This window comes from Lepisma saccharinum, chromosome 16, assembly GCF_977018435.1.
Source record: "Lepisma saccharinum chromosome 16, izLepSacc3.1, whole genome shotgun sequence".
Classification (NCBI taxonomy): Eukaryota; Metazoa; Arthropoda; class Insecta; order Zygentoma; family Lepismatidae; genus Lepisma; species Lepisma saccharinum.
Window position 1 is genome coordinate 3208681 of NC_139244.1, and position 25086 is coordinate 3233766.

The following is a 25086-nucleotide window of genomic DNA, read 5'->3' on the forward strand; positions in this document are numbered from 1 at the left end:
TTTGCACCAAATGCAAGGATGTAACCATTCAGCTATGAATATGTATAATACTTGACAAGTTGCATTATTGGGGTGGTGTAGAAAAATTTCCACTCTATTGAGTAAACAGAACAGCACAAATGTTGGTCTATTCTGTTTTTCACTCTTGTTCACAACATAAATTTTAAACCAAAGGTAATTTGCACCCCTGCAGTTAAGTAGGTATTGTTTGATATATAAGCAGAGTTTATGCCTCGGATCTTCTCTATGAATCATCTATAAGAAATGTAACCGGGTTATAACATTTTTTACTGAATGCAAAACAACAGAATATTCTAAAAAAAAGTTTCCCCTTGACTGAACTATTTTCATTTCTGGTAATGTGAGCATCAGTGATTTAGTTTTCTTGATACGACTTGTTTCATTTTCTGTGATAGATGAAGGTAACCATTTACTCTTGTTTAGCATTAGCAGGTACAAGAAAAATGTAATTCTTTAAACACTGAACAATGGAATAACTTTTATACACGAGTTTTTGACAGCTGTAGAGCAAGGACACCAGAAAATGATAACCACAAACAAATAGCACTAATCTACAACAGGATGAAATTGGTATTTCAAAATTATGTTTCAGGAATAAATGCTATAAAGTTTTTATTCGAGTTTGATTTCATGTCTGAAGAGATAGCTAGTGAACAAATGGAAATCGACAGAATCTAAAGACTTGAGCAGTCATGTGGCTATTGCTATCATATCAAATAGTTTTGGCAGAGTTATAAATAAAATTGCAGTTAATTTATGTAATATCAACACATTGGTAAGATCTGCTTTCGTGAGGAGTATTCACAAAGTAAGAATGTGTGACCATGTATGGTGCCTTCGTAAATTTTTTTTACAGCATTTGCTTCATTTTTTCCTTTTTTTTCTTTCTTTCTTGTGGGCATATAAATTGCTGAATCCATACGTTATTGGCATTAAGCTTAATAATATTGGGATACATATGCATGATACAAAAGCAACTTACACAAAGTAACATATACCTTTGTATTGCTTGGTCCAAATTTTTCGATTGACATTGATCCTTCTTCGAGGGTGGAGATAATTACCAAACATGGTGAAAAGGTTTCTAACTTGATCCCATTATCAAATCGGTGTCATAGTGACATTACTGTGTCTTGTAATAATATCCCGTTCTTAAGAAAGATTGAGGTATACCTAAAACTTAGGCCTACCATCAATATAAAGGTATGTGTTACGACTTTGTCTTGGGCCAGCCACACACCAGATATGACGAGTCACTCTTGTCGCAAACAGTCTCGGTGAAGGTTTAACATTAGCTTCTTATGGCCCGCTGCACACCGGACTAAACATTCACTCCAACAAATGTCGCTGGAATTTGGTCTTGCGTGGAACAGCTTGTGACAAAATGATCTGTGCATGCGCAAATCCATGGTCCTCCGCCACAGTGCAAGGGCAGTAGCAGATGATTCATAAATACTTGAGGGGTTACATAAGTTTATTGCAAATAAGCTATTGGACTTACGTTAATGAAACCAGTCCAGAACAATCGAAGAACACAAACAGTTTATGAGTGTATGTTTTGTTAAGCTGAGTGTTCACATCTCTGTCGCTAGGCAACACTTAAATCACCCACTTCACTCACAGTGTTTTGTGCAATATTTTGGTCCCCAAGATCACCGAACCTTACACCGTGTGACTTCTTTTTGTGGGGTTTCATCAAAGACAGGGTATTCGTCTCACCGATGAGGCATGAGATACCAGCCTTAAGGGAGCGTATCATCGCAGCGATAGATACTATCGACAGGCCAATATTGATGCAAGTGTGGAAAGACGCAGAGTATCATGTCGATGAGTACTGTGTCACTCGTAGTGGACACATTCAACATTTGTAGGCGGAAGAAGAAAAGAAAAAGTTTCTCGTTCGTTCTGGACTGGTTTCATTTACGTAACTTCAATACTTTACTTGAAATAAATTTTTGTAACCCCTCAAGTATTTATGAAACACCCAGTATAAATTCAACTCAAAACAGATAAATTGATATATTCATTCTGCATACACGTTGCTTCTGCTGTAAACGGTTATAATACATCATTGTAATCCGCTTCCCAAATTATAAAAGACAGTTCTTGACCTACTGCATTCATGGATGAAATCTGCAATGGCATTTTAGCTAAGCAACAAAACCACTCATCCTGTTGTGTCGGATCTGGTGTGTGGCTGGCCTTAGTTTTTTTTTTTTTTGATGAGACGTGGTGAAATATATTTTTATTGTACCCAATCCTACTAAGGGTAACACCATTACGCCTTGTTTCCACGATAACCAAAAACTCAATATGCTGACCAAGGCAGAAATTTATTTTATTTTAAAACATAAACTAAACGTTACGTTTCAATCATAAATTTGTATTTGGTACAGTCTGAAGAAGACCTTGCTAGAAGGTTGAAACGTTACGTTTAGTTTGTTTTAAAATAAAATAAATTTCTGCCATGGTTAGCATATTGAATTTTTTGCTACAAAGGGTGTTAGGAATAACTATCAAATCCTTAGCGACATACACACAGTGCTGAACACCTTCTTAAAAGGAAGGGTAGTGGAAGCAATAAAATGCCCACCCCTTCATATCTGCTTCTACTTGCTACCTCTGGGTATATGGGCTGTTTGCCACTTGACATGTATGCCTTCGACTACAGGGTACTAATTTTTAAAAGGGAAAGTTGGGGATAACTTCACTCGCTGGTGTTGAAGGTTCAATTTTAATAACGAGTATGTCCCCTTGCGATCAGGAGTTCCTGGTTTTAATTCCCAGACAGGGTAAGTGGTTTGAATGCCACCTTAAACTATAGATCCAGTCTCGATTAATATTTTAAAATCTAATTGTTCAAAAAGTTAAAATTTGTCAAATCATGGAAAATATAGCAAAATATGGCCCTGACAAACACGGGGACACACTACCCTCCTTAGAAAATCCTTGGCATACCACTGACCTTAAATTTACTTTTTGAATACTCCTTGCATGCAACTACAGAGAAGTAAATGCATAAATATATTCGTCAGGAACTATATTTTTATGAACTATGGATTATATGATTTGCCTGTCAAGTATGAACTGAATAATAATCAACTATGGGGTATGAATCTAGTGTGTTGCATTTTCATGCTAATGCCTGTATTTTATGTGTGATAAGATAAAACATATGTATGGAATTGAGAGCGAGAGGGAGTATATTTGTTGATAATGTGTACTTACGTATGCCTTGTGTATTTATTGTTATTTCTAGGCCTGAGCCGATACCAGCGGTATCAGTATCGGAAAGTAACATTTGCATCATGGAAATCATGCAAAATTCGAAGTTTGAATTTATTTTGCATTAATGTTGTGGAAAAACTGTGATTATGTAAGAGATATTTCAATATTCTCATGTAATATTTTAATATTTTGAAGCGAAACTGATGCTTGTAATTGGAATGCAATACTTGCACATTAACATTAATCAATATTTTGAACAACTTTTAATTATAACAATTTTCAAGGATCGGTATCAATGTTGGTGAGAACCAGTACGGTATCAGCTTAGTCCTAGTTATTTCATCTATTATTTTAGGCTTTCAATGGATGTAGAATGACACTGAAATGTAGACTGGCATATCAGATGTGGACAGCGTTAGCAATTGGAGATCGTGGGTCATATTAACGAGAATGAGCAAGTGCCCAAGATGTGAGCATATACCATTTTCATGAGAATCGAGTCCTCCATCACAGAGTTTCTTAATTAGCAACTTTATTATAACCTGGAATCATACAAATTTCAGCTAAAATATGCAGGCTTGAACAGGACTCAAACCTGGTTGATTTATTGATTTAGTTTATTTTACTTCGCGTTTTGTGCCTCTTGGCTAATTTGCAAAGATGGGGATGAGTGATGAAATGATGAATGGACATTCACAAATAACCACGCCCGAGCAGGATTCAAACCCAGGACCCTTAGAGGACTCAAACCTGAGTCTATGCCATACTTTTCAATTGCTGTAGCCAACTAAGCTAATGAGTCAGCACTGGTTTCGCCTGATTTTTTTTTCTCTTCTTGTTTCGTATTCCTATAAATATTACACTTCCCAAAAAGACAAAAGATGTGTAACCAAACGTAACACTGTTGAAAAAATAAACAACATACGTGCCAAATATAATTTTACCTATGTGCATGACTTGACTTAGATAAGGGCATGAAACTCAATAGCTTCATATCATAGGAAATGCACGGATAAAAAATCAAAATTAATCATGTGTGGAGTCAGACGTAAAGCATAGTAAAAATTGAATTTGCCACTCCTTCCATAAGTTTGATTTTTTTTCTACACATTATTATGGATACATGGTATTGTTTTTTAAAATAGCATATTTAGAAGAATGCAAACAAAAGAAAGCTGACATCCACATCTGATTCTCCGAGTAGAAATGTAGAACATGGTAGCACTTATTTATTTTTCAGGCATCTGTTAGTTTAAGGGCAATGAAATGTTATTATGTCATTTTATATGTAACCATACCGTTCTTAATCTTAATTGTATCGTTTAACTCTTAATGACTCCCACTGCATTGTTCACTTATTTTTATTTCTACACACAGATTACTTATGGTGTTTTGTTGTTGTTGTATGTACTATTGCTTTTGTGTTCAAAGATATATTAATGTAAAAAAGAACAATAAAGATTACAATAATTTTATCAAAAAGCCGTTTTCGTCAGGTTACATAAAATGCTCGTGAAGTGATTCAATCTTCAGTTGGGAGTTGCTTGAAAGAGGTGCAAGGTTCTGATGAAGCAAGTCAAAACAGTGAAACCTAATGAACATTCCTAGGGAAGTTTCAGCCCTTACAGGGCTCTTGCATCCCCCGCATGTTAGCCTCTCCACCCATGAATTTGTCACACGTGCACTTTCCAAACTTGCTATATACCAGGTGGTTATAATTAAAGTGACGGTGTTCAGAGTGGTACAGCACGGGCTGTAATGAGAGTAGCAGTCTGAAACTTCGTAGATATGATAATGAAGCAATGCGCTCGCGAATTATGAAAAAAAAAAAAAAAAAAAAAAAAAAAAAAAAAAAAATGAAAAAAAAAAAAAAGTTCCAATTCTCGCCACCAGGGTAAAAAATGGCACTGTAAGCAGTCAAAACGTGGAATTTTCCGTAACTCTGACGTCAAAGTCGGTGACATTGCCTAACCATTGTGTGAGCTCCCTGGTTGTTGTTGGTGACGCTTGTTGCTTTTTTTTTTCCTTTAGTGATGTGAATGTTCGCCGAACATTAAAAGTTTGATTTTTCCCGTGTAAAAAGCAATGGCTATTGCGAAGAAAGACCGTGCACTGCTAGTGAAGTTGTTTTACCAGAATGGGAGCAATAGTAACGCTGCACTGCGGAAATATCGCCAACAGAAAGGGCTGAGAAGAGGGCCCATGTCAATTAATGGGCTGAAGATGATGATGAAGAAATTCGAGGAAACAGGTGAATTGGGTGTTGCACCAGGGAGAGGAAGGCGGCCCATCCCCGTGGAAGTTGTGGACGAAGTTGCTGTAGCTGTAGCTGACCGTGCAGCACATGCCTCAACTTCTGCAACCAGTGCTAGAGCTGTGGCACGTGAATTGTCACTCCCCTGGTCAACAGTTCGCAAGGTATTGCGGTGCATTTTACACTGGTATCCCTACAAGATTCAAATTGTGCACCAATTGAAACCCCAAGATATTCCACAACGCTGTGAGTTTGCCCATCGGTTTTTGGCACGCATGGAAGTGGATGACATGTGGCCGGGGAATATTCTGTGGACTGACGAGGCGCATTTTACTCTGGTCGGTACAGTGAATACTCAGAACTGTCGCATATGGGGTTCCACTCGTCCACATGTTGTGCAGGAACAACCATTGCACTCAGTTTACGTGACTGCTTGGTGTGGGTTCACTAGCTCCTTCATTCTTGGTCCGTTTTTCTTTGAGGATATGACACCTCGAGGGCCTGTTAGGTGTACAGTGACATCTGCACGTTATAGGGACCTCCTTGTGCAACACGTGATTCCAGCTTTGCAAGAACGGAACTGTGAACACACCACCATTTTCATGCAAGATGGGGCAACACCACATGTCGCTCGCCACGTGAAAGATTTGCTGCGAGAAACCTTCACTAATGACCGCATCATCTCTAGGCAGTTTCCAGATGATTGGCCTTCCAGATCCCCCGACCTTAATCCATGTGACTTCTGGCTGTGGGGATATTTAAAAGATCGTGTCTATCAGGGACATGTCCGGTCTCTGCCTGATCTGAAAGCTAGCATACAACGACATGTCGCTCAGATTTCACCAGACATGCTGCGAGCAACTGTCGATCATGCCGTGTTACGAATGCAGCATGTTGCTGAATTGGGAGGCCATATTGAACAGTTCTTGTAACCATAGTTCCTAATAAACATGCCAGAATCATTGTTCTCGTGTGTTTGATCTTTCCTGCCTATTTCCTGTAACTATACCACGTTTTGACTGCTTACAGCGCCATTTTTTACCCTGGTGGCGAGAACTGGAACTATTTTTTTTTTTTTGCATAATTCGCGAGCGCATTGCTTCATTAGCATATCTACGAAGTTTCAGACTGCTACTCTCATTACAGCCCGTGCTGTACCACTCTGAACACCGTCACTTTAATTATAACCACCTTGTATAAAAAAAATCGTAGCAAGATTAATTGATTTGGTTTATATTATTTCACATTTCTGCCACTTTTGGCTATTCACGAAGATGACGATAATGAAATCGACGAAGTGACACTCGCAAAGAACAACCAGGCCAGGATCCATAATTGCCATAGCCAGTCAAGGCAAATCTTTTTGTTCAACATAAAGCTAATATTTTTATAAGGACAAGGTTTTCATTTTCAACAAACAAAAAAACAAGATTAACGCACTGAAAAAAAAAAAAAAAGAAGAGGTGAGTTCATAACATGGTAAATATCAGCTACTATGACAGGGATTCCCAAACTTTTTCCTTTCATGGCATCCTTAGTGTTTCAAGATTTTTCCTCGGTGCCCAAGTCGGAATGTAGGCCTATTTAACACTTGGAAAATATTGCAACATTTTGTGGCACCCTTGTAAGCCAGCCACCGTGACACACACTTTGGAAACCACTGTACTATGATGTTCACCATGTTATGTAACCAAGTCATCATATTATTCTTACATAGTGAATTAAGCTTGCATACTTATATAAAGTATGTTGACAGTGCTGCTTTACTTGGCTCTGTAATAGACGACCTCATGTGTGGCAATAACACCTGGCGACCTTTCCACTACAAGTGCAGTACGTTTCAGCATAGCACACTCAAGGTTGCGGACTAGAACAGTTACGAACAAGCGAAAGTGGTTCTGCACAGGATTCTATTGATTGATTTATTTATTTTACCTCACTTTTCTGCTACTTTTGGCTAATCGTGAAGATGAGAATGAGTGATAAAACTGATGAAGGTTCACTCACAAAGAACACCCAGGCTAGTATTCGAACCTGGGACCTTTGGCATCGTAGCACATTCCAAAAGCACACTAGTAAGGTCTTTCTGAATTTTAACCATGTTTCTTTCAAAAGTGAAAAGTTTATTTTCTTGGTACAGAAAATATTTTAAAAAAATACAAAGTATGAGGCACTCAAAGAACAAATATCAAAATCGAATACTGTATATTACAAATTGAGAACTTCAAGTTACATAACTTATACATGGTTCCACTTCGACGGCACTGTTAAAAATGTACACTTTGGAATTGTTTCGAATTAAATAATATGATGTTCACATTTATATTCCTCACCTTTATTGAACTACTCAATGTAGTTTTTACCTACTCCTATTTCACAAATGTGCACTTTCAGAGTAAAATAAGAACTGCAAACCACAATCCTTATGCAACCAGAATTAACATATTAGATCTGCAATAACTTTGTATCAATAGATCGACTTATTTCTTTACTTGTGAGACAAAAAATGTAAACATGTATACTTCTGTATTCTCCGATTTGTTCTTGCCCTGAGACATTTGGGAAAAAATAGCTAAAATAAACAGCTTCTTATAAGCATGCCAGCAACAAAAAAGGCCATTTCTTCCATCTATATATAGAATTAACATAAAGTGTATTTCAATTCTATGCTAACATACATAAAACAGGAAATTATAAATTTATTATAGTTTCTACTTATCTGATTTAACTTTTTCCAAAACCTATATTCTTCAATATAATTATAATATATATGAAAATATATCTGCTTTTTTTATTCAGTAAAACCAGACTGCCATTAGAGACTTGTTTGGTTGGGAAAATATTTAGATCTAGAAATAAAAAGATGAAGAGTGAGGTACCAAACTATATACTGGGATTCAGAAGAGAAGAAAAACCTCTTGGTGCTGTTGTAGAGTTTCCAAATCTACGCAAGTGCGGGAGAGTGAATGGTGTAATCAGCATCGCTGCTCTGCATTGCCAAAATGTACAGCTCTGCCAAAAGCATCTTGCCTTAATTTTTATCCAGTATAAATATAAGTATAATAAATATGTATGAATAATGCATATGTTCATTACACTTGCATGCAAAACATGGGACGTGTTTCATCAACACCTCCAAGTTCAATGAATGTGGCTACACAGAATTTCACAAGCATGATGGAAAGGGGGGGGGGGGACTAGATGAGAAAACAAATGACTGTCAACTTTAGTTCGCAAAAGTTTTTCTTTTCTTGGTGTTTCTGTAGATTACAGTTGAAACTGTATTAATGTACTCTTCACTTTCTTCAGTGAACTTGAAGATATTTACAGCATTTTATCTTTAAGTTCAAGAAAAAAAAAATATTAAATAAACAAATATATACACTGTACTCTATCTTTTGGAAAATAAACTATATTCATTATTTAACATTAAACCTCGACTCATAGTGTACATGGTAGAAGGAAGTGCACAGGGCCATTATAGCAGTACTGACAGATTCAACACACAGTAACAGAAATTAAAAATTTCTCCACACAAAAAACTATTGGTATTACTACAATGTGGTTAAAACTAATGGTAACTAGTACTCACAAGATTCAAGTACAAATATCTTGATAAAATTATGGTGGGATTTAGTTGTTCAATGAAACACAATACTTATATTGCTGCTAGAATATAGCCAATACTGTTACGTGACATACGCTACTTGATTGCCCTAAAAAAGAAGTGTGTCAAGAATTTGACATATCACATACACATTTGAAAACAACCTTTTCATACATTTCTTTTTTTTTTTTGGCAAATAAAGCTTGCGTGGTTTCAGATTGATATACGGTACAATACTTAAAGCTTACAAATGAATATTTAAAACAAATGGAATAACATTTATATTATTATATATATATATAATTACATACACACATTATTATATGTGCATGCATTTTGTACTTATAATTCTTCCACTTCTTTGGTATATGTGGCATTGGTATTTAATTTTCCCAGGAACTAAAAGTGTTTAAGCTTCTACAAAAATTTCTTCCCACATGGTATACATGTGAATACTTTTCCATTGGTGTGCTGTATACAAAGGAACTTCATGACTGAAAATTTCTTCTTGCAAACAGAACATTCGGAAATATTCCTCGAAATTCTTCTCACACTTGTGACAACTGAAGATCCTGTTTGTGGTATGTGATATCCTGTGTGTCATGTTAAACATCTACAATATAATTCTGTTTTACATACAGAACATCCTTGAATAAGTGATTCCCTTTACTGAAAACTTCCTTTCAAAATCTACGCACTGGAAGGATGTGATGAAAGACTGGACGGTATGGACTACACTGATCACATAAATTGCACTTCAGAGTAACACTCGTTAAAAAATCATCTCAAATAACATGTACTTGAAGGATATATTATTGCTGTGAAGCACTAAATGGCTTCCAACATTTACTTTGTTGAAACTCCTTTTCACATTCAAAACATACATTTTTTAATATACAGTAAGATTACTTTAAATGAAAATTGTTTGTTACATACGTCACAGTATATATACCTGGCTCTTCTCTTTTACGCTTCTTCAACCCTGCAACAAGGTAATGTATAACATTAACAATTTTTCTATTTTCATACACATGCGCATATGATGTGTGTGCGTGATTGTCGTGAATCAATACTATTTTGTGCACACACCAATGGCAATACAGTAGGCTCGCGATTAACCGAGACAGGCTCTGGGTTAAACGAGGGAGTGGTTGGAAAACATCGCGCTTCATAATGCCCCCCTGTTTGTTTATGGAATCAAGTCACCATCCGCACTGCACGTGTTCGTTACATTGTCAGTGTATCCGATTGTTACGGTGATGTTTAAGTCTGTGTACTAGTAATAAATAATTACTATACATTCTAGTTTTTGGACTTTTAACCACTGTTATTTTTTAAAGAGATTTACCTACGTTTTGGAGGCTGAATCTGCCTCCATCTTCAGGGTAGCGTGTAGTCTGTTAGATCATGTAAATGGTCTATAAATGGTTGCCTAGGAGGATTATTCTTGGTGGCCTAGGCTCCACCACGTCTTTCGGTTACAGGGACCTCCATATACAAAAAGTTGCCAGGTAAGATTATCAGTGGCCCAGGCTCCACTTTGTCAGATGACCACATCAAGGTCACGATCAAGGCTTCGTGTGGCACCGTTAGGTTTCCACCTTGATCTCCGGGGAATGGACTGCCCCGGATTGCATGTTGACGTAAAGCGGGTTTGGTGTGCAATGTATGAATAGTCTATAGAGACTATACGTGAGATCTTATGTGTTACTATACAGTTTTAAGTGTTGTTTCGTCATTTACGACCTATTAGCACATTATCTCCATATTATCAGATTTTTTCCATATCCGAGGTAATCTCGGTCCCAATTAGCTCGGATAATCATGAGTCTACTGTACTCATTCATTATGGCAATTTAAAGTATACTCTGTCCATCAAATCTCTGGAGCGAGTGAACAAAAGCAAGTCTCTGTGCAAGTAGTGACTCGAGAGGGTTCGACCAATGAACAAGTACAAGGGAAGGGGATTCTGTGGAGGGGAAATAGCGACTGCAGTTACCAGCCTTTGCGGCAGCATGTACTGATTCGTTCTGCCTGCTCATTTTCTCCCCTTCCTTATGCACTGCCTTGCTCTAATGATTACCAGGATATAGTATAGTTCAAATGAGTAACAAATGTTTGAATATTACAATTAGAAATTCTTTATGAGAATTATATTGCAACTTTGTCATATCCAATATACAGGATGTCCCAGAAGAACTTCAAGAACGGTTGGGAGCATCTTACAATATTACAAGTATAATTATTCTTCCATCTTTTTTCTCAGGTAAGACTCTCAAGTTATTGTTTCAAGTTGTCTCTCTTAACAAGGGATGCTAGTCGCAACCCTACAATGTATGCCTGGAAGTTAGGTCAGAGCAATTGTTGCATACATACTGTTTGACCAGCGATCCGAGAGCTCCAGTTGGCAAAGTGCCAAGAAAAAGGGGAAGTTGGCGATAGGAAGGCAGGCGCGAGAACGCCGCTCGCTGTTGCACGTTGAACAGTGTTACCAATCTGCGAGGATGCTTATCCACCAGAACATAAGTAACGAAAACCAAGGGACATGCACAATCATGCCGTTTGCCAATTTTAGGTTCACTGTTGGTATTGAAGAGTTGAATCTCGATTAGTGTTATTGTGCTGTGCTATTTTTTTATATATAATATAAAGACCTTGGGAGTAAAACGTCGCAGTGAATGAATGGATGTCTAAACACTGCAGGCAAAAGTGACAACATCGCTTTACGGAAAAACAGGTGGTGGCCATGGACGTCCGCAGGATTTTTTCCAGGGAGGGGCAAGAAAGGTTTTTTTTCCCAGGGGGGCAAACAAGGCACATTTTCTCCAAAAATAGTGCTGTTCCCTAAAAATGCATTGTTTAAATTTGAATTTATGGTGATCATGCAATAATTAACACATATTATTGTGGCTAAAATGAAATTATATGTGCGAAATACATAATTTTTGGATGACTTTCATTTTTCAGGGGGGGCGTCCCCCCTTGCCCCTCTTCCGGACGCCCATAGTGGTGACTCGAAACCAGATACGGGTCCAGTCGGCTTCCTCTGGGGTTGGGTCAAAGATGCCGAACTGGCGCTACGTTCAAGACTTCAGCTTTCGCAAAGACGCCTCTCCACAGACAGAGCACTTCCAATATCTTGTGACAATATTCTCCGGTTGGCAACATTGCTCTCTTTCCCCACGTGACACTCGCGCTGCTCGCGTTTCAGAGAAGCGGTTCCGCAAACTCCCCCAATTTACGACTGGACTCTTCTACTTCGGGCATGCGCAGAAAACTCGAGAGCTCTCGGATCGCTGGTCAAACAGTACAGGTAAGATTTTCAGTTCTTATAGTGCAGAAACTAAGCACTTTCGAGGTAATGTTTATAAGGAAAAGTTAGTTGTTTTTATATCTACCAGCACCCAAATCATTGTTGAAGTTGCTTTAGGGCATCCAGTATATATTACAGTGGTCCATGAAAACTTAGTAAAAATTCATTGTTAAGTAATGAGGCATGTTGATAATTTAGTTTATTTTTGTCTAAAAGCCATCTGTAGGAAATTTCAGGTCAATATTGTAATATTTAGGAGGCTGCTCAAGATTATCAAAAAAAAATCACAACTTGAAATTTCTGTTTCAATCTGAAAAAAGTGACAACTTTTGTGGCTTTTATGTGTAAACAATGTGTAAATTGCACCTCTGCTAAAAGCACTTTCATTCCGAGAAAGAAAGAAAGAGAGAGAGGGGGGTAGGGGGTAGGTTTAATCTCTCTACGACAATTAGTTTTTGAGTTACGGTTTCTTTCGTACAACGCTGCAAGTTTGAAAAGTGCATGTTTGAAAAGTTCCCATTTAGAGAGGTTATATACATGGAAGATGCTCAGTCCACTAAAAGTTGACAAGAATCCTCAAATGTGAAGATAACAGAAACTATTAGCTGTGCCTAGCTTTGAATTCCACGTTAAGAGCTACATTTTAAATTTAGAAATGAGTCTCTTTACACTAGACAGATAAAATTAAAGTTGTGGAACAAGAAAATGCTGCCTTTTTCTTTCATTCTTGCTATAGTGGTAATCCGAAGTTGTGCTGAGAATTTAGAATGGTTAAATGTCATTATTTTCATGTAACAGATTGTAGATTTCTTGCAATTGTCATGTGTAGTATGCACTACATTCGAAAATGTAGCATTTAATTAGAATGTACTAATCTTTGTAATTGTACCGAGGGTCCATGGCATGTTTACCACTAATTGGGACTGTACCTATTTGAACCACTATATGCCTCCACCGTGTATAAACCTGAGAATCCTTGATTACAAGGTGACAACATGATCACTCTGAAATTGGGAAGACCCAATTTGTTAATGAATCTGCATCAAGGTTACCTTCACAGATAATACACAAAAATTAATGTGAAGTAACTGAAGATCTATTTATGCTCAAATTATTGCAATAAAAAATAATGAAGAATATATATTAAAGGATACATACCTACAGTTCGAGATGCAGGAGCAATTCTGGCAATTCCACTAACCACAAACTTTTTACATCTTCAATATGTACAGAATCAGGACATCCATCTTCATCTTGAATGTCCATTTGAAATTTCCCCTCTCAAACATAAAATATCACATAACACTTTTGGCACATTATCTGGAGTAACGCATCTCTTCCTTCAACAGTTTATATCTGCTTAACATTAATGATTGGTTTCTCCAAACGAACACCTTATTATATTTCTTTGCAACCTTCTTCCTGGAATGAAGACAAATTTCAATTCACATTCAAGAATTCATGCACAAATACAATTTCACCGTCATATAGAAAAGATATGACACCATTTCATTCATGTCTTGATAGCAATGTTTCTACACTATGGTACAAAATCTGATACTATTTACCAGTGGTGTGGCGTGACTTTTTCAAAAGTGTTGCCGGCCATCAGTACGACAATTATTCTGGTAGAGGTTTATCATCTACACCCCCCCCCCCCTTCAAATGCTCTTGATCTAGATTTTTGTTCATTTCGTTCCTTTTTTGCAATCCGCTTAGTAACGTAGACACAAACACTCCTAGCAAAAACTACCACTCATGAGACAGTTACCACGAAAATGCAATGAACAGTGGTAGAACCTTGTGAATAATTCATTTATTTATTTCTAAATGAGGTGGAAAGGGGAAGAAGAACCACATACTTTTTCGGGACAGTTTGACATTTGTGCAGCGAGCAGATGACAGATTTGCCAACTTAGTTTTTTGGAGCAAGGTTTGTACAAATCTCGAATCGCACCAAGAAACTATATTTTCGTCTATTATCTGACCGGTCTCAGTTGTAGTTCAATCCAGCTTTGGTTTTGCAATGTAGCTCTTTTCTGCCAATCCAATGTGACAACACTGGCAGACCTGACAGGTAACTGGGCCCCTAAACAGGCATATGAAAAACCCTGTAGCACACTTTGCCCCAAAGTCATCCCCCGCTCTTCCCTTGCATTGGCACCCTTTCCTCTTGTTACCTCTTCAGGGCAGCGGAATGGCCTCCCTCTTTGCTCTGTCGGCTGCAGAAAAAATGTCCTCTGCAATATCTACTCGAGGCAACACTATTGGTTAAAGTATTTAACAATGTTGTTATTTTATTGATACAACTTTTAATTCTTCACATTTTGCTGTTACCTGCGGTAACACCGGTTACATTCACGCCACCACGCCTCTGCTATTTACAGTGCAAAAATGTATTATTCACATGCGTAATTGACGTAAAAAGTTGCCGAAAGTTGGGAGGAATGTCTGTTCTCCTGACATACGTTGTGTGATAATTAGGGAAAGGATTTTTAAGGTGAAAATTTATGGTCACGAAAGGAGAAAAATGTCCTAAAATACATATCTCAAACAAAAACAGTTATATTGTTGGAAAGATGCTGCTGCACCTTAAGGCTCGGCTGGACCTTTGACCTCTGGGCCTTAAAATCCGTTCCCTAGCGATAATAATTGTCAGTTTTCCGACTATGCTATAGTTAGGGGTCAGGTCTCCTGATAGACCCATCAGAATGGGATGTACACTTACAAGTATTCTTGTTCTATTCCGCTCTTTAATGCATCTTGTTTAGTTCAATATAGGTTCTGCATTGATTACTGCATTTCCTTTTGCAACAATATCTGATCATGACTTTTGGCCTGGCCTGTAGAATTATAGAAGAAACACTTCCTCTCAACTAACTAGTTAAAGACACAGAAGTTATACACAATTAAGAAGAATCATAAAATACTTATAAAGAATGGGGGTTACAAAAGTATTTACTCTGGGTGGTGTTCAATAAGAGACTATTGTCATTTAATTGAAGTCTCAGAGGAAAAAATCAGGTAAGTCAATGCTCATCAAACTCCAGAAAAATTAACTTTGCCACACGTTAGTGAATATGTAAATAAAAACATACAAAAAACAATGCTTTGATGAATGGAAGTTTCAAATGCATGAAATGAAACAAAGCATGTTCTAAAGTACAACACAGCCTCAACACATAGGTCCATTCCGATGGTGCAGTGGTTGTGTCGTCACCTTGTAATCAAGAGGTCCCAGGTTCGATACCTGGTGGAGGCACATAGTGGTTTGGATCCAACTTCAAACTGTAGGTCCAGTCCCGATTAGCCTTATTGTGCATATAGTGGACTTAAAACACCAAATCAATCAACGCATCAACATGGAAGGAAATGACACCACTACTATGCCTACAACAGAAAATTGACTTACAATGGTTTTCCTCCTGCCCTTCAATTGCTGTTCACCTAATTTACATTTGTCACGGCTCATCAATTCTGTCGCCAAAGACTTCCTACGATCATGAAAGACAATGGTTAACAAAATTTCATTAACTGTGAATCTGTCTCGACTATCAAGTTTGGTCAGTAATGGCTTAATATTACAAGGGCATTGAAAGATTAATTTCAAGTAGTTATTTTTTTCCCGAGAATGTGGGAGCAGCAAGAAAACCCGAAATGGGAGGGTGCTGTGTATAAACAATGTAGATAGGGTGACCATATGTTCCATTTTGATTGGGACAGTCCCATTTTAGAGACGTGTACCATCCATATTATTAAAAAGCCACTATTTGTCCCGTACATAAAAGTCTAGGACTTATCTTAAAACCAAGTCTAAATTTGAGAGACATTTCATGCTAAATATGATGATTCGTAAGTGTTCCGTTATTTGTAGAGCAGTGAATAAGCAAGCAGTTTAGTTGCAGAATAAGAATTTAAATTTGCTGCATCATGACACAATCTCAAAAGAAAAATCTAGGGTTGCAGAATATTGCTTCTCTCAAGAAGATTGCTTTTGCTAAATCCTTCTGGCATTACTCAACTTCAGCATAAACGTTGATCAAAAAGAACGGCAAATGCTATGTAAATCACATTGAGATAATAATAATTAATACCTTTTGAAAATAGGAGATCATATTTAATTTATTGTTCATAATGTATCACTTATGTGATCCATCCTTTAATAAATAATAACAATAATTATATGATCAGGAAAACTGATCTCCTTGGAATGTCCCATTTTGGGGTCTAAATATTATGGTCACCCTTTATGTACATAATGTATACCAGCATACAGGATAGGAAAGCGAGCCTACATGCGTAAAGATAGCACAGTGCCACATGTTTACAAGCATGAAAGCATAGGAGCATGAAGAAACAACCAGCTTACTGTGACATTCTCTGGTATTAACTTCCCCAAAGAATGGCTATTTTGATACACGAATGCTGTTCACGCCATGGCACAACAGTTGACTCAACAATGAATTACCTCTGCTCTCTATACAATAACTGTTCATCAGACTGCCATCTAGTGACATGTCCACACACATCATGTCCCCTCTGGGATATACAATGATATTGTAGTACCACCATTCAACTTTGAGAAAAAATATAGTTGCCATGAAATGATTTCCCAAAGTCGGGATCAGGATGTTTTTTTTTCTTTCCGGTACAGACTTTTCAAGATCCCGCACACCCCTAGTTATAAGTCCAACAACTCCACATGAATCAATCACCACTCATCAATTACAAAAAAGAATTAATAAAAAAGTGCATATCAAGTCAATGTTTCAGAGAATCACTCTGGCTATGTTGAGAGAAATGCTGAAAGGGAACTATAACTCTTATTTGTTTTGTGTGATTTATGAGTTCAAAACGGAAACAACAACCAATGCATCAACGAGATCGAAACTTAAATGTAATAGAGAAGTGTAGCAGACTGAATAGAATAATTTTACTTACATGTTCCCTTTGCTTATTGTATAATATCTTCTCTTTTACTAAACATCTTGTATTGTTCTTCTCCAATGCACCCTTGTACATTTGCACCCGTTGATCACAGCCACCATCAAACTGAAGCAGATTGCCATTACCATTTGGCCTTGCACCTTCGCACTCGTCGTCCTTTGCGGATTTTGCACCAACACAAAAAACAGCAGATTTTTTCTTTCGCTTCTTCAAATTGACTTCTCGGTCAACATTCCTTTTACGCTTCACTGTTTTACTGCTTGCAGTGATTCCTCGAATTGCACTTTTTAATTTCTTAGCACGGGTGTCTCCACTTTCAATTTCACGTGCCATTCTCTTCCTTCTGTTTCCACCTTCAGATTTTGAATTAATACCACCAGGTTCCGAATCAAATTCAACACTTGCATTTTCTTTTCTTGGTTCCGTAGCCTGCAGAATTCTCCAAATATGGTAACGCTCATCTAGTTCGACCTCCAGGAGGTCACCTTCCAACAGAAGCTCTTCCAATTCTGCCTTTGTCTTGTCTCCGAGGGTCACCAGTGGAGATTCAAACTGAAGAGGTACCAAAGGTGACGGTTTTTGACTGCGGTCTCCGCTGGAACCAGTCTTGGATATAGCTTGGTCAGAACTGCTACCAAAGTTTGCACAAGACACTTCTGAAGGAATTTCTTCATCTCTGCATACTGAGGCTTCAGCAGGTGGATGACTAGGCAGAGATGGTAAGAAATCCTCATGTCCTAACACTAGCGTGCTGACTGTCTTCTTAGGTCCACAACTAACTCCATACGCAGTCTTTTCTCCTGGGTTTTGCAGCACGGTAGACATTTTGGCTAAAGCATCTGTAACTTCTTCCACAGCCAAAGCCTCTTTGGCTCTTTCCTGCCAGTCTAAAGCTCTCTCTAACAGGTACACCAGAGCTTCGCCTTCTTGCAGTCGCACTGGTATTTTGGACAGTGCAATGAGTAGTGGAAGTAGAGTTAACAATCGCGGCCTTCTTGTCCGTAAGCAGGGTGGACAAAGAAACTTCTTTTCCTTAAATGAACCTCGTGATAGCTGCTCACCATTTGCATTCTGATTAGTTTTAGACGACACAGACTTCGAAACTGAAATGCACTTAGCATGGAACCAATCGTAGCACAATTCACATCGTAGCATCACCCCAGACCATGCTTTGTAGCAAAAGCAATACTGTGCTCTCCCGGTATCCCTCACTCTCTTCTGTAGGTTTTTGATTCGAAGCAACTTCATGGCATCCAATTCGCGATTTCCTGCAACCGTAAGAGCAGTAAAAACCTTTGATGGTTCCGAAGGTGCGTTTACGTCTTCAGCACTAAATATTTGTTGTTGGAGAGTGCACGGTGGGGAAGTATGTGATGTGGATTTCGAACTGTCCATCGTGTCCAACAAGATTTCCATGTCTGATCTCGGTAAGAGTGCCTGCAATAACGAACACCTAGAGTTCTTCTTCAGAAATACGTTAGCAGCCTTCCTCTTCCAAGCTCTGGTGCTGGAAATGCAACTTTGAATTGCAGCTAGGGGTTCAAGATGTACGGGGATAGAATAACCAACCGCAGCAATTGTTTTGTACAGATCGATGTAAGGGTACACTTCTGCTTTCCTGTACATTTGCTGCACACTCCCAAATCTTTCTGTCCACTCTCTGGCCTTCTCCAAAGCATCTCTGAGAGAGTTCATTGTTGGTAAGTATGCAGGAATGCTCTCCCCTTCCTTGATTAAAGCCTCCACGTTCGCTGCAGTTTGGTACGGTTTATTCATAAAGCCCTTTGCTCTATCTTCCCAGCGATCAACCTGCGTCAAAAAACCTTGCAGATCTGCTAATACGCTCTCAACGATGGGACACGGTGGTAACTTAAAACCTGAATTCAAAAAACCTTGCAAAGCTTGAACTGTGACCTGTTGCGGATACTGTTTCAAGTCTCGAATTTGCTCCAACCACTGAACCTGTTTCAATTTGTGTTGAAGTTTACAGATGATGGGCACTTCAATTTTCATGGCAAGGCCAGATCCTAAGAGATTTGCAATTCTTTCTGAATCGGGGAATTCTTCCTCCAGCAAGGTCTCAGCCGATTTCTGAAATTCCATTACATTTGCCAAGAGCTCTCTTGCGGCACCAGTTTCTTTAATATTGCATGGGAGCTGGGTGAGCTCTTCAACAAATGTCTGCAGTTCCGGAAGAGTCAACCAGAAGCCTGGCTCCGTCTGACTGTTCAGAAGTTTCTTTGCCACCCAAACACATTTCTCAGATATTGAAACCACCTTAGTGAGAGAATTCAGAAGATTAGTGTTTGGATATTTTCTTTTCTTTGCTTCCTCTACGAGTTCTTTCATGTCTTCAAGTTCAATCTTGATTCCCGGGTCTTTCTCCAAGGCTTCTTTCACTCTAGTAGCCCAATTATCTGCAAGCTCTGCCTTGCATCTTACTTTTATCAACAATGATTCCAGTTCTTCCAAGGTATAACGATACTTCATGATATGCAATGCCGAAGGACAGTCACATAATTGTCTGTAATGACGCAGACATGCCACTTGCTTTGGATTGCAGTTGGAACATGCAACTGCTGACAGGAAACAGGTGGTTTTACAAATTTCACACTGTCGTTCATCATCAGGTACAATTTCAAATGCAACCTTTGCCGATCTTTTAACACCCCACTCGCACAAAGATTTACGGAGTTTCTTTTCATTGATGATCATTTTCAGCAAGTCGTCGTATGTAGCATCTGCCATGGAATGACTAAGTAAATCCGTGTTTGCGCCCATTGTACACACAAGTTCATCGTGCGAGAAAACACAGTATCTTTTGAAATTAGCGTAATGAAGAATACATTCCCTACCAATCTTGAGCCAATCTGGGGGAGCAAAGTTTACAGCTTCTGCTAAATTGAAACCTTGGTTAAACCCACAATGGTACGATCTAGGAAACGTTATCACAAATTCACAAGCTTTCTGATCTGTCCTGACTATTGGGACTCCTGCATCCATCAGGATGTTGGGGTTCATTAACGTGACCAGCTGATGGAGAAGATCTGGCTGGGAACGGAATAACTCCGGTGCTGCAGACTTCATCACGCTTTCAAAATGTTCCGCTTCTGAACCGGGAACTCCATACCATGTCTTTGCCTCACCCCAATGCAAAAAATTAATTGAATAGCTCCAATGATCCTCAATGTGCCAACAAAAAGTAGAAAAGCACATTCCAACATACATCCACGGTATTTTCATACCAGATACATCACCACCGATGTGACTCAGAACGGAACCGTCGAGAATTGGAAGATTGTTTAGGTTCCACGGTGAATTTACATACTCCTCATCTACAGGCATCAGATTTCTTGAGTTTCTGGTGGGGAAACCGGAACCATGGTCCATCGTATGAAGGTCTGCACCGTACTCAATGATGACATCTTCCTCTATTGAGGCAGCTATCCTCCAAAACTCCTTTTCAACGAATCTTCCAGGTACAAGATCGACCGGCATATTGAAGTACTCAGACTTAAACTTGTCTGCCATTTTGCCAAAATCGCGCAGAGTATATTCCCTCCTGGCCTGCTCAAATCCAAATGCATCCATAGGCTTATCAACTTCCTGTGCCACGCACTGAGGGCACTGCCAGTCACCTTTCGGAACTTCTCTAAGTGGAGGTATCAAACAATATGTGTGGTAACTGTCGTCACAGCCATCGCACAACAACATAGATTCTTCCCCGTCTCCAAGTCCACAGTTGTGGCAAATATATTTGGCTAAAGGGTCAAAATTGTATTTCACTTTCTTGTTTCTTGTTTTCCGTTTACTTTCAACTGTCTCAAAACCTGCCATTTTTGGTCCGGGGCCAAAGAACTGCAGCCTTTTCAATTCTTTACTGCTTGAGGAAGCGGCAAACTGAAAAACGTTACTATATTTCACTCTTCCCGAGTTAGTATCGTTACGAGGCACTGAGGTTTGGCTACCAGCTGTCCCGTTGTTCTTTTGGCCACCTTCAATACTTGATCTTGAACCGATGTCACGTGGTTTGTATAATATATCATCTCCAGTCTCAACACTATCTATCTTTGGCTTCCTTCCTTGCTTTTGTCCCTTTGATTCAGTCTTCACTTCCTGCTTAGCTTTCGCTTCATGCAAGTGCTGAAGAGATCGTTGTACTTGAAAGACACTGTATGGGTACAGTATCTTTTCATAGTAATGTTTTAAGTTGCCACCAACATGACTATCTTCTGGATATCCCAATTTCCTAGCAACATTCTCCCATTTCTTCCCTGAATTCACGCAATCCACTCCATCTTCCTCGTCAACTATATTGTACAAGCTGTAGAGATCCACCACTTTCTTATTGATCACTGGTATTTTAAGACCGGACCCTTGCAATTCCCAAAATTTTGCAATTTGGTCCAAAAAATTTATCTTTATCCTTGTTTTTGCCTCCAGTTCGTTTAACCGCTGCACTCTAGGTGTAAACTTGAACTTATCCACATCCAACGCAAACGGGGGCTGCCATTTTGCCGGTGGCCGTATCTTGCATATCCCAGACTTCTCAGCAATGGGGCGAATCTTGTTGATGTATGCGAAAGGATCTTTGAATTCCTCGTCTGTTGGCTCAAAGACAGGCGCCTCAGGTGGTGTCCTGAACTCAAATTCCTCTGAACACATCATCATCAAATTTGAATACTGTCGTGCAAATTCTTCATAAACAACCTATAAACAAAAGTTAACAGCAATAATGAGTTCTCACAATCAAAACATGGCAGGTACAAAGCATTGGATGCAATCAAATTTATATTTTACATCCTTACTAAAATATATGTATGAACATGATTTTCTGAATAGAAACTTGAAGTCAAGAGTTCACAAATGCTTCAATTTGTAAGACTGGCAATAATAACATTAGATGACTACAAGATGTAATCGTATTCCATTTTCTTACTAACCCCCTTTCAAAGTAGGCTTTCCAGAACATTTCAAAGTAGAACACTGTGGTTCAATTCTATGAAAAATTGTCTTCATTCCTTACATTTTCTTTTACATTAATGCTTTAAGCCAACAAAAAAATTAAACATACACAAGAGGATATGAATGTGAAACCACATGGATATAAATGAAAATAACAGATCTACTCCATTTTACATTTTGTGGTTACTAAGAAACTTGAGAAATTTCAAAGAATTAAGGTAACACTCAAGTTGTGCAACGACACACACAGACAGAGCATATGGTAAGTACGTAACGTAGAGTTCCCCATGGACATAGCACAGTGCCATGAAGGCACATATAGGGTGAGGTGGAGGTTGAGCCACACACATTCTTGATGTTGGGCATTTTTGGGATGATGCGATCAGCACCATGCTCCAACAACCTTTACCCCTTAGGCACCAATTTTATGAGGCTGGTTTATGCTGGGACAAGGGTGAAAAACATCCAACCCTTGATCACCCACTTTGGAAATAAACTCTGATCTCCAAGATGACAGTCACATTCTCAACCTAGACCACTATGGAGTCATTCCACGCGTAATCAACACAGCCCCCAACCTGACCATCTCCGATTTTCATTAAATTTGGGGAGTTGAAACTACGCATGGAACTTAGTAACTGTGAAAATTTTTAGTCTCGTGTGTCTTGTAATTGTTAAATTATTCAAGGTGAAATTTCGCATAAATTGCCATTTTTGAGCCCGCTTAGCTATACTAAATGTGCTGTAACTGCGCCACTATTTCACCTAGGAAGCTCAAATAAAGCTTATTGTACAGGGAATTAAACAATGTTTCCAGTGATATATAACGAGCCTACCTTCGGATAAAAATATAATTTTGTCATGTGACCTTGACCTTTGACCTTGAATATCTCAAAACATGTCATCACCAAAAATCGTTAAAAAAATATACTTGGTCCCTCATGCCACACTACAAAACATATCAAAAAATGATTCTGGGACTGCAATGGGATCAGAAGATACAAAATAATATGTGTAACTATGTGACTGATAAGGGCCCCATTACATGAACTATGACGAGTCAAAAGTCCTTTAACACCCCCTACAAAATGTAATGGAGTTATCCTGGTCATGAAAGAAATAGGTTAGGCACAGGGCGATCTCTAGCTGTGTGTGTCAAGCGCAGGTCCGACATATTGTTGAGCGCCATATTGAATTCAACGCAAGAATTTCAAAGGAAAGGGGGTGATGTGATAAATCAAATCATGCTAGAATTTCACGAGAAATGAAGCAGCGAAGGATTTTCCAACTTATTTTTAGGCAGCAAAACGTTATATGCATATCTTTCACATATATGCACATTATAGTGTTTTCAATATTCCTGTGAGCACACTCGTTGACGTCTCTCACACTCACATAGAACATTTGGCAATGTAGCAGGTTCAACATCATCGCAAGCAGCAACTATGCCTTCTCTCAGATGGTCAATATCAGGGACTTTTAGTGCATGCACCATTCTCTTCAAATGTTTCTGAAGGTAAAGGTCCCCCTAAGATGTTAGATCTGGGGAATGTGCAGGCCTTTTAATAGCTCCCCGTCTGCCCATCTATAATTTTTATTAACTTTACCGTGAACATAAAAATTAGCCTCGTCACTGAAGAATTTTTCATTCCAAAGGAAGTGTCACGTAATTGTTTGAGATACTTTTCCCAATATTCTCCACTATTCAAGTATTTGGTGAATGTTGCTGATTAAAATCATATGCAATGGTGCATATACTTCTTTCTCTCCCAAGATGTCAGTGTGATCTCGACGAGTTCCTAACACGTTAGGAGCATTCTTAATACTTTGTTTTTAACACCTCGAAAAGGAGAAAATGGTTACAAGCATGCAGTAATAACTTTTTGCTGGTTAAAAATACTTTGGGGAAACCTTCGCTGTTTCATTTCTCATGAAGTTCTAGCCTGATTTGTATATCACTTCACCCCCTTTCCTTTGAAATTTTTGCGTTGAATTCAATATGGCGGTCAACAATGTGCTGGACCTGCACTTGACACACACAGCTAGGGATCTCCCTGTGCCTAACCTATTTCTTTCATGACCAGGATAACTCCATTACATTTTGTAGGGGGTGTTAAAGGACTTTTGACTCGTCATAGTTCATGTAATGAGGCTTTTATCAGTCACATAGTTACACATATTATTTTGTATCTTCTGATCCCATTGCAGTCCCAGAATCATTTTTTGATGTTTTATAGTGTAGCATGAGGGACCAAATATATCTTTTTAACGATTTTTGGTGATGACATGTTTTGAGATATTCAAGGTCAAAGGTCAAGGTCACGTGACAAAATTATATTTTTATCCGAAGGTAGGCTCGTTACATATCACTGGAAACATTGTTCAATTCCCTGTATAACAAGCTTTATTTGAGCTTCCTAGGCGAAATAGTGGCAGAGTTACAGCACATTTAGTATAGCTAAGCGGGCTCAAAAATGGCAATTTATGTGAACTTTGACCTTGAATAATTTAACAATTACAAGATGCACAAGACTAAAAATTTCCATAGTCACTAAGTTCCATGCATAGTTTCAACTCTCCAAATTTCATGAAAATCGGAGGTGGTCAGGTTGGAAATTGCACATATCTGTGTTGATTTGGCATGAAATGACTCTATGGCTTCTTCGAACACTAACTAACTAACTAACTAACTCCCTAGCCTTCTTAAACCCAAAGGTTCATGGCTGCAGCAACACAGGCCTTCCATCTGTC

The 25086-nt window shown here is 38.5% G+C and overlaps 1 protein-coding gene across 6 annotated transcripts in view; it reads right to left on the reverse strand.

Moving 5' to 3' along the window:
* Window positions 1-7625: 7625 nt before the first annotated feature.
* The window catches only part of LOC146000199 (lysine-specific demethylase 5A-like), a 56435-nt gene continuing 38974 nt past the window's right edge, over window positions 7626-25086 (reverse strand). For 5 of the 6 annotated variants that reach the window (XM_083137581.1, XM_083137580.1, XM_083137582.1 and 2 more), the window contains exons 2-5: window positions 17365-22080; window positions 15836-15917; window positions 13582-13845; window positions 7626-10092 (exon numbers count right to left, since the gene is read on the reverse strand). In XM_083137581.1, the coding sequence (XP_082993707.1) occupies window positions 15885-15917; window positions 17365-22041 (4710 nt within the window). In that variant the 5' untranslated portion in view covers window positions 22042-22080 and the 3' untranslated portion in view covers window positions 7626-10092; window positions 13582-13845; window positions 15836-15884. The remainder of the gene's footprint in view (window positions 10093-13581; window positions 13846-15835; window positions 15918-17364; window positions 22081-25086) is intronic. The other variant, XM_083137583.1, reaches the window with a different exon arrangement.